This window comes from Marmota monax, unplaced genomic scaffold (genome assembly GCF_021218885.2).
Source record: "Marmota monax isolate L192 unplaced genomic scaffold, Marmota_monax_Labrador192_F-V1.1 WCK01_AAM20220418_F8-fsc00113, whole genome shotgun sequence".
In the NCBI taxonomy this organism is placed as follows: Eukaryota; Metazoa; Chordata; class Mammalia; order Rodentia; family Sciuridae; genus Marmota; species Marmota monax.
Window position 1 is genome coordinate 1,845,704 of NW_026694479.1, and position 17,645 is coordinate 1,863,348.

The window sequence follows — 17,645 nt, forward strand, 5'->3', positions numbered from 1 at the left end:
ATACCCTTGTTTTATTTAATAATGGCCATGAAGTAGAAGAGTAATGATGCTGGCAATATGTACATGTCAAAGAGAATCTTTAAATACTTCTTTTAAGTGAAAAGGTGAAAGTTCTTGACTATTTAATAAGGGAAGAAAAGAAAAAGATATGCAGTTGCTTAGATGTATGAGAAGAATGAACATCCTGTGAAATTTTGAAGAAAAAAAGAAATCCAAGCTAACTGCAAAAATTATACAATACCTTATATGTGTTTAGTTAAGATGGAAAAGATAGTAAATCTGTGTATGGATAAGAAGAAATTTAGTATATGTAGGGGCTCTGTGTTAGTTAGCTTTTTGTTGCTGTGACCAAAATATTGAGCAAGAACAATTTAGAGGAGAAAAATTTTATTTTGGCAACTGGTTTCAGAGTTTAGAGCACAGTCAGCTGGTTCCATTGTTTTATGCCCAAGCTGAGGTGGAACATCATGGCTAAGGATGCAGAGGAAAAAAGATACTCAGATTAAAAACTGGGAAGCAGAGGGGCAGGGTGGGAAAAAGTTGCAGGGAAGATGCATCCTTCCAGGGCATACCATCAATGACCTGTTTCCTTTAGCCATGCCCCACCTACCTACAGTTACTACCCAGTTAGCCCACTCAAACTAGGGTGGATTGATTAGGTTATAATTCTCATGATACAAACATTTTACTTCTGAATATTCCTGCATTAACAGAGGAGGTTTTGAGGGACACTTCATGTTCAAAACATAACAGGCTTAGTAATACTTGCAATTTCAGGCACTCACTGGGGAGTCTTAGAATGCATCCCCTGTGGGGTAGTGGGGCAAGGGAGAGGGTGCAAACGTTACTGATAATTTATAGAAGAAAAGGGAATTTTAAAAAATGTAATTAATCCAAAATGAGAAAAAAATGTAACAAAGATGTGACTAAAAGAAAATAAACAGTAAGATGATAGGTCCAAACCCAAGTATATCAATAGAATTAAATGTTAATGAACTAAGTATTTCAATTAAAAGATGAAGATTTTAAGATTATATAGTATCTTTTAAGATTATATTGTATACTATATATATATTATTTAAAAGTGGTACACTTTAAGAACTTGTGGAGTCAGAAAGTAAAAAGAATGGAAAAAAATCTAAACCATGAAGAAACTATTAATAGTAAAAAAGGCTTATATAGCTTTACCAATACCAGACAAAATATATTTTAAAACGAGAGGCATTACTAGAGATAAAGAGAGGTACTTCATAACAATAAAGTTATGTTGAACAGAAAGATACAATGCTGAATTTATATTCACCTAAAACAGATTCAAAAAGCAAGTACTACCAGAACTAAAAAAAAGAAACAAACTTATGTTGCAGTCATAATTAGTTATATTTTAAATTACCTTTCAATAATTGATAACACTAGCAAACTGAAAAAGTTGGAGATGCAGAAAATTTTAGAAACAAAATTGCAAACCTGACTAACAGAATATACATTCTTTTCAAAAGTTATGGAAGATTTACCAAAAACCTACCACATTCTAAGTCATAAAGCAAGTCTCAATACATGATTGGATAATATGTATTCTCTGAAAACAGTGAACTAAAACTAGAAATCTACAACAGAGAACTGTGTTTGATAATTAAGTAAACGTACTAAAAATATTATGGACTTAAAAAATCACAATGGAAATAATAAAATGTTTTTAATTCAAAGATTATTTCATGATGTTGCATCATATTTGTGAAAAGCAGCCAAAGGTGTACTCAAAGAGAATTATTTAGCCCTCAAAGCATATATTGGAAAAGAAGATTATAAAACAATTATGTAAGCATCCATTTCAAGATGTAGAAAAAGAATATCAAGTTAAACTCAAAGAAAGTAGAAGCAAAGAAATAATAAAGATAAGAGCAGAAATTAGCAAAATAGTAAACCAATGTGTGGGGAGCCACCCCTGAACTATCTGAGCATCTTCACAGGGCCTTGGAGCCAAGGAGATTTTGGTTTGGCATTGCAAGCTATTTTTGTGGCTCCTCCCACTCAACGAATTGCACAATACACATCACCTCTGTTTTCAGTTGGCTAGGAAAACTGATCTTGAAGCTTCAGAATTGGGCGTGACCCAGTGGGAACTGGACAGCCTACCTCCTACATTAATTGGTGAAGAACATTCTGTAGAAAGCCTTTGAAGTTCCCCCATACAAATAAAGAGGGCTCTCAAGCTCTCTTTCCAGGGTAGAAGCTGGACCCTTAAGATTGAAGAGCCATCCGGCCCCTGTTCTTTAAAACTATTTTCTGTGTCATGTGATTTTTCACCGTATTTCTCAGCCAGTCCACTCCACACAGGGGAATCCAGCTTCCACTGCCTGCGTGGGATATGGGAGAGACAAATGTATAATAGGAAAAAAAAAAAAGAAGAAGAAGAAGAAGAGTTCTCTAAGAAAATGAATAATTTGACAGTATACATCCTTTTTATCAGCACATGAAACTATCTCAAAATACACAATACATTAGGCCACAAAGCAAGCCTTACTAAGTTAAAAAAAAAATTTCTTGCATCTTATCTGATCACAATGGAATGACACCATAAATGAACAGCAAAGAAACTAGAAATTATACAAACACATGGAAATTGAACAGTACACTCTTGAATGAACAGTGAGTCACTGAAGAAATCAGACGGGAAATTTAAAAATTTCTTGAATCATATGGAAACACAACAGAGCAAAGAACTCTGGAATACACCAAAAATAGTACAAAGTAGAAAGTTTTATAGCAATGAGTGCCTTCAATAAAAAAAATAGAGATCTCAAATAAATAATAAAGGTCTGAAGGGGAAGAAAAAGCCCCAAATTAGTAGAAGGAAAAAAATACAAAATCAGAATAGAAAGAAATTAATAGAAATCAATGGAGCAAAGAGTTGGTTCTTTGAAAAAAAAAAAAATTGACAAGCCTGTAGCTAAATTAACCAAAAGAAAGAGAAGACCGAAATAAATAAAATTAGAACTAAAAGAGGAGTCATTACAACAGATAACTGCAAAAATCTAGAAGAAATGGACAAATTTCTAGATTCCTATGACCTACAAAATTGAATCAAGAGGACATAAAAAATCTAAGTAGACAATCGAAGCAGTAATGAAGTATCCCCCAACCAAGAAAAGCCAAGACACGATGCATCAATTGCTGAATTTTATCAATTTTTTTTAAAAAAGAACTAATACCAATGTTACTCAAACTGGTGGATAAAATAGGAAGAGCTGGGAGCGGTGGTGCACAACTATAATCTCAGGGGCTTGGAAGGCTGAGTCAGGAGGATCATGAGTTCAAAGCCAGCCTCAGCAAAGGCAAGGTGCTTAGCAACTCAGCGAGACCCTGTCTCTAAATAAAATACAAAAAATAGGGCTGGGGATATGGCTCAGTGATTGAGTGCCCCTGAGTTCAATCCCCAATACAAAAAGATAAAAAAGGAAAAAAAAAAAAGAGGAGGAGGAGGAGGAGGAGGAGGAGGCGGCGGGAAGGAACTCTTCCAAACTCATTGTATAAAGATAGTACTGAACAATACACTCTTACCATGTTACCATAACTGACAAATACACATACACAAAAGAAACTTATACACCAATACTCTTGATGAACACAGATGCAAAATCCTCAATGAAATATGAGTAAATAAAATTCATCATACACTCTAATCAAGTTGGTTTCATTCCAGGGATGCAAGGATTGTTCAACATACCCAAATAAAACAATACAGTATATAAATAGAATGAAGGATAAAAATCGCATGATTATCTTAATAAATGCAGGGAAAGTCTTTGATAAAATTCAGCATCCCTTCATGAAAAAGTCTCAAATAAATTAGGTATAAAAGGATAATACCTCAATATAATAAGGGCTATACATGACAAACCCATAGCCAACACCATACTGAATAGGGGAAAACTGAAAGCATTTCCTCTAAGATCAGGAATAAGACAGGGGTGTCCTCTCATCATTCTTACTCAATATAATATTAGAAATTTTACTCAGAGCAATTAGGCAAGAGAAAGAAATTAAAGATATACTAATAGGAAAGAAGTCTAATTATCCCTGTTTACAGATGATATGAATCTATGTAAAAAATCCTAAAGATTCTACTTAAAGACTTTTAGAAATGATAAATTTAGTAAAGTTAGCAATATACAAAATCAACATACAAAAACCAGGAGCTTTTCTATATACAATAATGAACTCAGTGAGAAAGAAACAAGGAAAATAATCTCATTTACATACACACACATATAAATATCTAGGGATAAATCTAAGTAAAGATGTGAAAAATCTTTAAAATGAAAATTATAAAGAAGTCACTAGAAAGTGGAAAGATCTCCCATGTTCATGACTTGGGAGAATTAATAGTTAAATTGGCCACACTATTCAAAGTGCTCCACAGAATCAATGCAACCTCTGTCGAAATACTTCAAGTAACTAGAAAAATAATTCTAAAATTCACAAGGAAGCATGAAAGATTCTGAATAGCTAAAGAAATCAATGGAAAAAAAAGCAATGTTGGAAGTATCACAATACCTGATCTCAAAACATACTATTCATCCACAGTAACAAAAATAGCATGGTATTCACATTAAAAGGCACACAGAACAATGGAACAAAATAGAGGATTTAAAAATAAATCCACACATTTTCAATCAACTGATTCTCCACAAATGTGCCAAAAGCTTATATTGGAAAAGGGACAGCCTCTACAACAAAAGGTGCTGGGCAAACTGGATATCCATACGAAGAAGACTGAAACTACATCAGTCTTTCACCCTGTACAAAAATCATCTCAAAATGGATCAAAGACCAAAAACTTTGAAATTGCTAGAAGACAACACAGGGAGAATACTTCAAAATATTGGCACAGGCAACAATTTCCTGATTAGATATGCAATAGCTTAGAAAACAAAATCAAGAATTAAAATGGGATTACATTGAATTGAAAACCTTTGGCACAGCAAAAGAAACACCAGAATGAAGAGATAAACTACTCATATGGTAGAAAATCTTTGTCAGCTATTCACCTGACAGAGGATTAATACAGAGAATATATAAAGAAGTAAAAAATTTAACAACAAGATAATCCAATCAAAATGGGCAAATGATTTAAACAGACACTTCTCAAAAGAAGTACAATTGGCCAACAAATATATGAAAAGTGCTTAACATCTTTAGCTGTCAGGGGAATGCAAATCAAAACTTAATTGTAATTCTATAACACTGAACTCAGAATGGTTATTACAAAAAACAATAATGAAAAACAAAACCCCCAAATTACAAACACTGGTGAGAACATGGAGAAAAAGGATCCCCTTAAACACTTGGTGGGAATATAAATTAGTACAGGCACCATGGAAGAGAATGCAGAGGTTCTTCAGAATACTAAAAATACAACTACCATATGATCCAGCTTCCCACCACCCCTGGGAATATACCTGAAGGGAATAAATTCAGCATACAAGAGACACCTACATACCTACACACCCATGTTTATAGCCAAATTATATAAACAGCCTATGTGCCTATCAACAGATGAATACATAAAGAAAATATGTGCACACACACCCAGGCATACACACAGATCTCCCTGTCTCCCCCACTTACCCCCCACTCCAGAGAATTATTTGGCCATAAAGAATAATGAAATTCTGTCATTTGCAGGAAAGTGGATGAAACTGAGGGACATCATGTTGAGTAAAATAAATCAGATGTAGAAAGACAAATAAAGCTGTGGAAACTTAAAAAAAAGGACTTGAAGAGGGACTATTAGGGATGAGGAGGGAGAGAAGGAGAGAGGAGGAGGAACAAGAGGGGAGAGAATATGAAGGTAGAAGTAAGTGTGGGCATGGATATGGTCAATGCAGAATATAAGCATGTATGCAAATGCCATATTGAAATCCATTAATTTGTACAATTAATGTAAATTATAATCAATAAAGTTGGGTGAGGTGGCACAGTGGCTCAGGAGTCTGAGGCAAGAGGATCACAAGTTCAAAGCCAGCCTTAGCAACTTAGCAAGTCCCTAAGCAACTCAGAAAGACCCTGTCTCTAAATGAAATATAAAAAAGGGTGGGGGATGTGGCTCAGTAGTTATGTGCTCCTGGGTTCAATCCCTGGTAGCAAAAAAATTAAAAAATTTTTAAAAAGTGTGTGTGTGTGTGTGTGTGTATGTGTGTGTGTGTGTATATATATATATGTTTATTACATACATATACATACATATATATATACACACATAAAGGAAAATAAATTAATACAACAGTAAACAAATAAACAATAGAGAAAAATCAACAAAGACAAAGTTAGTTCTTCAAAAGAAATTTAAAAGTTTAACATGTCCCTGATAAAACTGGGGGGAAAATAGGCAGAAGTCACCAATATCAGGAATGCAATGGAATACAGCAAAGTTCTAACATACATGAAAAATAAGAGAATGGATAACTTTATGACAAATTTTAATAATTTAGATTAAATTGACAGGACTGCAGGTGTAGCTCAGGAGTAGAACACTTGCCTAACATATGTGAGGTCCTGGGTTTGATCCCCAGCACTGTCACAATAAATAAATAAGTTAATTAATTAATTAAGATACTCATAAAAAAACTTTTGATAATAGTAAAAAGGAAGAAATACTTACTAACACATTATGAAGATAACAAAACTTTGATGCCAAAAAGTCACAATGACACAATGACATCAGAAGTAAAGATTAATATCTCTTATGAATATAAATGAAAAAAACAAGCAAAACATCAACCAAATCCAAAAACATATGTAAAAACTGTAATACAACAAATGAAGTCTGTTTTATCCCAAGACTCCAAGGGCAGTTTAACGTTTGAATATTAATGTGTAAAAAAGAAAGACCAAAAATATAATCATCTTAAAAGATACAGTAACAATGTTTGATAAAATTCAATATTTGGATATAATAAAAACTCCAGGGGCTGGGGTTGTGGCTCAACAGTAGAGCATTTGCCTCCCAAGTGTGAGGCACTGGGTTTGATTCTCAGCACCACATAAAAATAAATAAACAAAATAAACGTATTGTATCCATCTACAGTGAAAAAAAATTAAAAAATAATAAAAAAAGAACTCCAGCAAATTAGAAAGGAAACTTCCTTAATCAGATAATGATTATCTGTGACCATCCTCCCCAATCATTTTAAATGATGAATTAGTGAAAGCCTTCACTTTAAAAGAGTACAGTATTGTCACAAAGATAGAAAATGAAACAGAAAAAAAAAAGAAAAAAAGAAAAAAAAGAAAATGAAACAGGACAGAAAATTCAGGAACAGACACACACATAGAGGTCACCTGAATTATGACAAAGGTGACAATGCAATACAGATGGGAAAGATGGTCTTTTCAATAATGATGCTCTATTAACCATATGGACAAAAAGGAACTTTGACCCTTACCTCATATTTTATGCAAAAAATAATTTCAGATGGACTACAGGTCTAAATGTGAAAGAAAAATAATAAAGCTTTTATACGACAATATAGGAAAACATCTCTGTGACCCAGGTAGAGGCAAATTGTTCTTAAATAGCAGGGAAATGGATAAATAAGACTTCTTTGAAACAATATTTCCATTCACCAAGGGACACCACTAAGAAAATGAAAAGGCAAGCCACAGAATTCAAGATATTCGTGATCAATTAATTTTAAAATACTCATATACTGAAAATTCCAAGAACTCCTTCCAACCATAAGACAATACAATTAAAAAATGGATAAAATTCTGAACAGATACTTCACAAAAGATGATATTCATTTAGCAATTAAGCATATTATAATCAGAGAATTCAAATTAGATATACAAGATACACCTACCAAAATAACTAAAATAAGAGTATTTTTACCAAAAGATATATATATATATAAAAGAATGCTATAGCATTATTAAAAATAACCCCTAAATTATTAACAACTCAAATGTCCATCAGTAGTAGAAGGGATAAATACATTGATATAATTATATTATAAATTATCAACTAAGAATGGGCATAAATGAATGGTAATTATACAGAAAAACATAGATGACTCTCAGAAACATACTGTTAAGTACAAGATACCAGATAAAAAAAATATATACATTGGATGACAACAACAGACAAAACTAATATCTGGTGTGATAATTCAGACTAGAAATTACCTTTAGGGGAAGGTGGAAATGCCTAGGATGGAATACAAGGAAGAATTCTGGAGTGCTGTCAATATACTATAATTGTTTGGGATAGTAACTACATAGACATTGTTTGCTTTATGAAAATTCATTAGATTCATATAAGATTTATGCACCTTGTTATGAACCTCTTCATTACCTCTTTTCACAAAAAGAAACACATCAGAGAGTGGAATTAGAATAAAAAGTGCAATAAAATGTATTTATATTACAGCCCTATAAATCAACTAAACCTAACAAAACATCTATAGAACACTCCACTTAACAACAGCGGAACAAATACTTCTCTCAAGTATGTATGAAACCTTCCCTGGAATATACTAGGCCATAAAACTAGGTTTAATAAGTTTAAAAGGACTTAAATCATACCAATTAAGCTTTTTGGCTATACTGAAGTGAAATTAAGAATTTTTAAAAAATCAAAAATCATTTAGCTTAATAAATGTGTGGAAACTAACACATTCCTAAACTACCAAAGGATGAAAGAATAAATAACAAACAAAATTAGAAAACATCTTAAGATGAATGAAAACTGAAATATATCACACCAAAACTTATGGAATACTGCTAATGCAGTGCTTAAAGGTAAATTTATACCTCTAAGAACCTATATTAAAAAGGAAGAAAGTCATCAAATCACTAACTTTTCACCTTAAGAAAATGTAAATTTGAAGGGCAATATAAATCTAAAGCAATCAGAAGAAAGGAACTAATAAAGATTAAAGTGGACATTCATTAAATTGAGAACAAAATTAGAGAAAATAAAACCAAAGCTGGTTCATTGAAAAAAAATTAGTAAACCATTAGCTGACTGACCAAGATAAACAGAGAAAAATGTTTAAATTATGTAAATTCAAACTGAAAGATATTATGAGAAAATATTATGAACAATTATATACGAAAAAAATTAAATAATCTAGCTGAAATAGACAAATTCCTTTAAAGACCCAAGTACTAAAACTTGACTCAAGAACCAAAGTATGAGAGACTTAGAAAAGAGAGAATTTCAACAAGAACAAAAACTTCCCACAAAGGAAAAGTCCCAGCCCAGATAGCTTCACTAGTAAATTCTATTAAACACTTAAATACCAATTCTTCTCAAACACCTCCAAAAGTAGAAAAGGAGGGAACACTTCTTAATCCATTCCATGATGCCAGAATCACCCTGATATCAAAACCACACAGACATCATAAGAAATCTATGAATACAGACAAAAAATCCTCAACAAAATACTAGCGAATGGAATCCGATAACATAAAAAGGATTGACACAACAACCTAGTGGGATTTATCCTAGCAATGCAAGATTAATTTAACACTTCAGAAATCAAGTAAAATGAATGAAGGACAAGAACCACACGTGACCATCTTAACAGATGTAGAAAAAGCATTTGATAAATCCAATAGACTTTAATGTTAAAAACACTCAACAAACTAGGGAAAGAAGTCTTTCTCAGTCTGGTCAAGGGCATCAATGAAAAACCTACAGCAAAAAGATCATACTTAAGATGAAAGCCTCCCTTCTAAATCAGGGACAAGACAATCATCACTTCTTTCATTACCATGGTGGAAATTCTAGCTGAGGCAGATAGGCAAGAAAAAGAAATAAAATGCACGTAATTGGAAAGGAAGCACTAAAATCATTTCTAGTTGCAGAATATATGATCACACATATAAAAAATTCTAAGAAACTCACCACAAAACTATTAGAACTAATACATGAATTCAGCAAGGTTGTAGAATGAAAGATAAAGATCAGTTGTGCAATGAGCACTCTGAAAATTCAATTAAGAGTTCCATTTACAATAGCATCTACAAGAATAAAAACACTTAGAAATAAATTTAACAAGAGAAATTTTAAAACTTGGACTCAAAAGTTAAAAAACATTGTTGAAAGAAACTAGGTTAAGATTTAAATAAATGTAAAGACAATCCATATGCAAGGATCTTAAAATTTAAGATGACAATACTCCCTAACTTGACTTACATAGTTAATGCTTGCTTTATCAAAATCCTGTCTTTTTGTTTTGTTTTATTTTCAGAAATTGATAAGCCAATACTAGATTTCATATGGAAATGCAAGGGACCCTGAATAACCCAAACAATCTTTTTTATGTTAATTTTTTTCAAAACAATATTGAAAAAGAAAAAAAAAATATTGGAAGACTCACAATTCCTATTCTCAAAATGACTGCAATGCTACAGTAATTAAGGAAGTGTGGTACTGCCTTATATGTAGATTACTGGAACAGAATTGAGCTTCTAGATATGTAGGTCCCTATAATTATGATCAACTGATTTCTCACAAGGGTATCAAGATAATTCAATGGAGAAAGAATAGTTTTTAATCAATAAATGGTGCTGGGATGACTGTGTATCCACATATAAAAGGATGAAATAGAACCCTCTCCTAATATCACATATAAACAAGTAGAAGTAAACCAAAACCTACGTAAAAGTCTTTAAAACTCTTAGAAGACGACACTGGAGAAATCTTTATGATATCAGATTAGGCAAAGCCTTCTTGGATATTATACAATAAGACAAGCAATGGAATAAACATATGCTCCAACGGCATACATTTTAATCAAAATTAAAAACGTTTGTGCTAGTAATGAAATCATCAAGAGAATGAAAAGACAATGCACAGAATAAAAGGAAATGTCTGTAAATCATTTATCTGATAAATGACTTGTGTCGAGTGTCAAGTCAAAAATACATAAGATGAAGCAACTGCCTGAAATCCTGAGTTTGAGGGAGAGGGAGAGGGAGAGGGAGAGGGAAGGAAAGAAAGGAAAGGAAAGGAAAGGACGAAAGAATATGTACAGAACTTATATAATTCAATCCTAAAAAGATAAATAAGTCATTCTACCAAGAAAACAGCTTGCAGTCACCCAAAATGTTAAAACATATTGTATAATATCCAAGAAGGCAATTCCATTTCCACATGTATGCCCAAGAGAAAGGAAAACATATGTCCACACAAACACTTGTGTATGAATGTTCCTAGCAGCATCGTTCATAATAGTCAAAAAGTGTAAACAACCCAAATGCACATCAGCCAATGAATGGTATACAAATCATGGTACATTTGCAACAGAATATTATTTGGGGATGAAAAGGAATGAAATATTAACATATGTACTTTGAAAATATGCTAAATAAAAGAAGTCAGTTATAACAACAAATAAGGTATTATTTCATGTATAATAATAAATGAATACGAAAATTTATAGAGAAAGAATATTCATGGTTATTTGGGAGAAAGGTGTTCAGGAGAACTGGGAGTGACTGCTCATGGGTATGGAACTTCTGTTTGAGATGATGACAATGTAGTAATATTAGATTGTACATATGGTTGTACAACTCTGTGAATATAGTGAAAAATACATTAAGCCTTGTGCTTTAAGTGGGTGAATTGTACATGTTAATTGGGTGAATCGTATAGTATATGAATTACACCTTATTCTGTTTTTAAAAACTTACAGAAAGAAGATAAAAATCATTTCATATGCCTTACTTAGTGTATACTACATACCTGGGCATGTAATATAAAATCTACACCATGTTTGTTTCTCTTTTACCACCTACCACAATGTCCACTAGTTTCTCACACATAATAGATGATCAATAAATACTTGCTTATTTGATTTTTACTTAGTGAATTCTTTCTTTGAAGGTAACCTAAAATAAACTTGAACTCAGTAGCAATATGCACAAATGCCAGATAATTGATGAATGGCCTCAAAAAGTACCCCTTCATAAATTTTTGAAGCAGTAAGATATGACTATTAGTTTCAATAAACCTTTTGATAGAAAAATACTTAGGGATATTGATATTATAAATGGAAAATTAACATATTGTTTTAGATTAATAATTTAAAATTTGCAAAATATGTGAGTGTCAAATGTATAAGCTGACAGTGGAACCAAGTATGTGAACACTATATACAAAAGCATAAACTTAAATCCAAAGGTTTTCCACAATCATTTAAAACAATAAAGCCTCCACATCAGTTTATTTTTATGGAAGGAGATGTGATCATTTTTCTTTCTTTTTAGGAAGTTGGGATAAAAGAATCCTAAAAGGAAGGACCATGAGAGTGGATAAAAACCTGTTGGTCTCCTTGCATATTTCACATTACTTTATTACATTTAATGACTTTTCTCTAATTTTGACTTACCAAGTCTATTGAATCTACTAATGGCTGGTTTGATTGAAATACAGAGTCCTCATTTTCTTCTTCATTCTTTTTGCAAGGCATTTGCTTGGAAGGAAGCAAATTATACCACAGAGTGAAAATCTCATTAGAAAATGGTAAGTCTGCCAGGCTGATCTGAGTTCCAGCCTATGGGAAATGAAAGAAAACAAAGAAAAGAGAGAGAGAGAGAGAGAGAGAGAGAGAGAGAGAGAGAGAGAGAGAGAGAGAATGCTAAATTAGTATATGTTTTCTCTAATATGATAAAGATCATTGGGTGAGCTTGTCTTCTTTTTTGTTTTTTTTTTAAAGCAATACTCATAAAGTGTTGGGTTTTGAAAAAACCTGGAAATGATTTATGATAATAATCTCTAATCTAAAAAGCCAATCCTAGGATTATTTTTTGAGACATGATTTTGCTAACACCTAATGACTAAGTATGTAATTTTTGTAAATATGGAATTATGTGCAAGTGAAAAGTTATAAATAAATAAATAAGTCTAAACCATGGTACTTCTTATAATACACTATAAGAGTGAATTCATTATTACTCACAATAAAATTATCCACTGAAAAGTCTGAAAACAAGCAAAAGTTCCATGTTGGTTCTTTAATGAGAAATCAGTAAAAAAAATTTCTTTGGATATATAAGTTGGCAGAATGTCAAAAAACAAAGCAAAACAAAACAAAAAAAACCCCAAAACAGTAAAGGTTAAAGGTTTTCATATTCTACCAAATCACAAATAGCCATAATCTAAATCCAACTATATTATTTTTTAAAAGGCTATCCCCATTATTAACTTAATAGAGCTTCTGACATATATAAATATGACATTATACCAAAGCCTTTCTGATAGCCTAATACATCCATCTTTGCTTTATTGCCAGAAAATAGTATCAAACATTTTTTTTTCAAGTAAAAATTAAGATTATCACAATTAGCTTTGTTCATCATGAAATGTGTGTGCTTCCTATTATACCACAGAGAAAAGCTCAGCTGGACATTTTCATAGTTTTTGACCACACAGGCCCACCTCTAAACACCAGCCTTACCAGTAAGTGATGGTTTTACAGGTTTTGTGCACAGCAATATATTAAACGTACTATTAGTTAAGTATGGAATCTTTTGCTATAGCATTTAAACATTTTGTTCTAAACAGTTACACTTTTTCTTTAGAAGCTCTAATATCATGGCAGGGGAAACTGAGCTGAATATATTTTCAGTGTCTTGCTTATTGAATTTGTAACAGTGAATTATGTGTGGGCTGTCTCTTTGATATCTGGTTCCATCATTCACTAGGTGTGAAACCCTCTCTAAGCAGCTCTTTATCTGAAAATAGGAGATGATCACACCTTCCATAATCCATCTTTCCTAAGACTGTCATAGGGATTAAAGGAGATAACACACGGTATTCAGCACAGGTCTTGGCAATGGGACTAAAAGCATACACAGTAAGTTCTGGTCATAATAGAGGTAAAAGTTTTTGTTTAGTCAAAGCAGAAATGGAAAGTAGAGCTTTACCGAAAATCATAACTGATAAACAGATTTTAAAGGTCTAAAATAAAGGTAAGAACAAAAATCAATATTTCAGGGGAAAAAAAAAAAGAAAAGAAACAGCCACTGGACGTGTCCCAAGGTGTTAGACAGGTCTACAGTCATTTAGTCTAGTTGCTGGCAGAACAGCAACTAGAAAGCATATTCTAAGAATATCTGGTTGTGTTAGTTGATAATGGTAATTATTAAGAATCCTACCAAGCATTCTTCCCTGTGGTGTTTACTGACAGAGCAAAGATCAACTCTTAACGTCTTCTGCTGCAAAGCTGTTTGGGAAATGGCTACTCTGAACACATCATTGAACAGCACAGATTCTGTGGGTGGATGGACTTTTGTTCGAAATAGACAGCTGACATCAGTTGAGGAGGGAAGAAGAGCAACCCTAAAATACCTGCAAAGAACAAGAATAAAATGAAATTCATAGGTACTTCGATTACAGTGGATTCACAGCTATCATTTGCAATTATCTGCAAAACAGAGAAATTGAGGGAATATGGAGTTCATTATCAACCAAAAGTGCTGCTGCCATAATGGGTCTGTGCTCAGCTGCAAAGACACTCTATTCTTAACCTATTTGCTAACTGTACCCCTGAGCACGCAAAGGGCCAGCCTGCCACTCACCGCAGGACTGCAACAAAGGCACATGATAGGAAAGCGAAGAGGAAGAAAGCCTTAGAGTGCAGATGAATTTAACATCCCATCTGCCCCAGGTACAGCCAATTCCAAAATAAGTTATTTCTATGTCTTGGAAGGTGGGAATACCCTAAGTAGATACTGGTGACTTTATCCCAAAGAATCCTCATCCTGAGTGTTAAAAAAGAGATGCTGATGATGACTTCCCATGAATGGAATACATTATCCTACTAGACAAAAAGAGAGGCAAAGTAGCATACTGTTAATAAAATTTAAAACAGATGAAACAGCAGTTCAAAAATACCAATGTCTAGCATCTCCAAAGCTTCAGATTCAAAGGAAGAGTTACAGAAAAACAGTAGTTTCTAATGCTACTTTAGAGTGAATTTTCTGAGCACAGGGTTCACCATTATTGGAAATAGCAAGAGATATTTTCCTTTTAATCCCAGAAAGAGAATATCTACTAAATCTTCTCCTGTCCCCATTTCTAGTCGTATCTAATGCATATTCTAAAACATGCCTTTCTCTAATTAAAAAAATTGTAAATTCAAATGCAGAACTGAAGAGTGCCATATTATTTTTTATTTTATACCAACATTTATTATGAAGATTCAGCATTAAACACCTTGTGAGTCTTGGGCCACTGCTGTTGATTTAAGGCCTAAGACACAACTCATCCTTCTTGGAAGGTTGGAGTTTCAGCAGAAACAATATTTTTTCTCTGCCTTCATGGAAAAACAATAAGAAGCCAGTATATTAAATAGTCAGAATGGAGGGAAGGGATTTTTCTGTTTCTCCAGTCTTCAAGTTTTCTGTCAATGGCCTAACCACTTAACTCATCTCAAAATGTTTTCACATCAAACAAGAATGATTTTATGTAGTTTGGACATTAAGGCATGGAGAAAGCAGGCAGAGGTGCTTTTCCCCCAGCTCTGCTGTAGGGAAGGTCTTGCCAAACCACAGCCTGGCAAATCATGACTGACTCATGGAAACACTGGGGCAACACACCGAAGCAAAAACTCTTGTCATAATTAATAATAAAAAATTAAGCTCTGAAGTTAGGAGAAAAAGAACATTTAAGAATATTTCAAACTAACTGTCATTTTTAGCAGTGTCGTTATTTAGGCCAAGCTTTTTATATATGGGTTTAAGATAATGCTGCTATGTATCTGAGGAAAGCTCACACCAATAAGACAAAGGTACCTTCTATACTCTCACCAGTTGGATGAATACTACTAATGCCCTCAGTGACTGGCTCTGGGTCATCATACATCCAGAAAGCACTTTTTGACTATCCTCCAAGGTGAGAATGACTGTGATTGGTCTAGAAGAGCTAGAACATTTGGGTAGATGTAAATGATGTAAGTTTAAAGACAGTACATATTCTTGGACATTCTGTACTTTTCTTCTGTATTTGTGAATTGGTGCTGTTTGAAGCCCAACTCTGGTAGAACTGTCTTCTCCCTGATCTGCCTAAAGGCCACCAATAGCACACCCCAAGATATGAAACACATATATTAGAAGGGAGAAGCCAAAATTATCAAGCCAGTCTTCACTGAAAATAGCCAACTGATACTTTTAACCTCAGGCCTGGGAAACAGGCCCACGTGGTAATCTATGTCACCAGTGCTAGATTATGCTGTCTCTCTTGGTTGATCTTGTTAATGATGTTGGTCCCCTATTCCTTGATTTCAGGAAGTCCTGAGCCTCCCCTCCTGAATCCTATGCAGCTTTGATGATTGTAAACATAACCTCTCATTCTATTTTTTGTTGTCTACTAAATAACCTCAACCTAGCTCTTTTTTTTTTTCTTGCATACAATTTGTTTTCTTTAGCAATTCTTAAATATGAGGATGTGAGCTTAAAACGAAACCTGTAGGGAAAACATCCAGAACTCTTACTCTGTTAAAAATCCTGCTCATTAAGGAATATATGCTATTATTAAGGAAAACATTCATTGGCTGGGTATAATCTTTTTAAAAATTTTCTCCAATAGCCTTTTTTGTTTTGTCCAAGCCCTTGTACTGCCTTGTTGGATACTAAGAGTCACCTCCTACAAGAAGTTTAAAGGTAAGGTGGACATACATGCTCTGTATTCTAAATCAGAGAGCCCTTAAGAGAGTCACTGAGACTATGACTCTATAAAAGTGTGAATGGTGGTAGAGACTGCCAGAAAAACCTGTTAGAAAACAGTCCCAAAGTAGTGGGCTAGACAACATTATGCCATCACTTTGTTAAGATTCTTAGTTTGATGAAATAACTTTAAGAAATTGTTGGTCAGAGGGAAGTGAATGTTGGATGATAAAAAAACGAAATGTGAAGGGCTGGGGCTCAGTGGTAGAACACTCGCCTAGCACGTGTGAGGCCCCGAGTTCGATCCTCAGAACCACATATAAATAAAGGTATTATGTGCAACTACAACTAAAGAAATATATATTTGAAAAAAAAGAATGTGAAATAAAAATGAAGTGAATGTTGGATGATACAGCTTGATAAATATGTGAGGGGCAATGTTGTACTAGGATAATAAAATTTAATCACTAAATTTTCACGTAAAAGATCAGAAAATTCCTTCAAACCAACAGTAATAACTATTAGACAATAATAAAATTTTTAATTATATTTCAAACAACATGCCCCAACACAAATAACACAGGATTTCTGCTCAAAAAAGAAAATATATTGATTTCTATTCTCAATGAGGAATTGGTTGAATAAAGACTAAAACTCCATTTGCTTTTCTCACATTTTCCTTTTCTCTTCACATTTGTCTACTGTTGATTTAGACATGACCAGTCTTGCTATGTCTTTTCCATATCTTCATTTTGATGAACTGATTGATTACAATGTAAAATGATCAAAATGTAGAAATTCTTAAGCTTCTCAGTTTGTTTTTCACTGACTTTACTTACACCTTCGAAGTATGAGGTATCAAGAAGGCATGAAGATTTCGTAGTTGTGCTATAATCACCATGAAACTTGAACTTTTTGCATCATATCTGTCGAAAGAGAAGCTGAATGAAATAAAGAGTAACCGCAGA

General features: G+C 33.2%; 1 protein-coding gene across 3 annotated transcripts in view; it reads right to left on the reverse strand.

Annotated features, from left to right (window-relative positions):
- The window catches only part of Wwc2 (WW and C2 domain containing 2), a 213,503-nt gene that overhangs the window by 42,860 nt on the left and 152,998 nt on the right, over positions 1 to 17,645 (reverse strand). For all 3 annotated transcript variants that reach the window (XM_046419052.2, XM_058571191.1, XM_058571192.1), the window contains 3 exons: positions 17,517 to 17,603; positions 14,170 to 14,362; positions 12,402 to 12,566 (listed from right to left, as the gene is read on the reverse strand). In XM_046419052.2, coding sequence (XP_046275008.1) covers positions 12,402 to 12,566; positions 14,170 to 14,362; positions 17,517 to 17,603 — 445 coding nt within the window. The remainder of the gene's footprint in view (positions 1 to 12,401; positions 12,567 to 14,169; positions 14,363 to 17,516; positions 17,604 to 17,645) is intronic.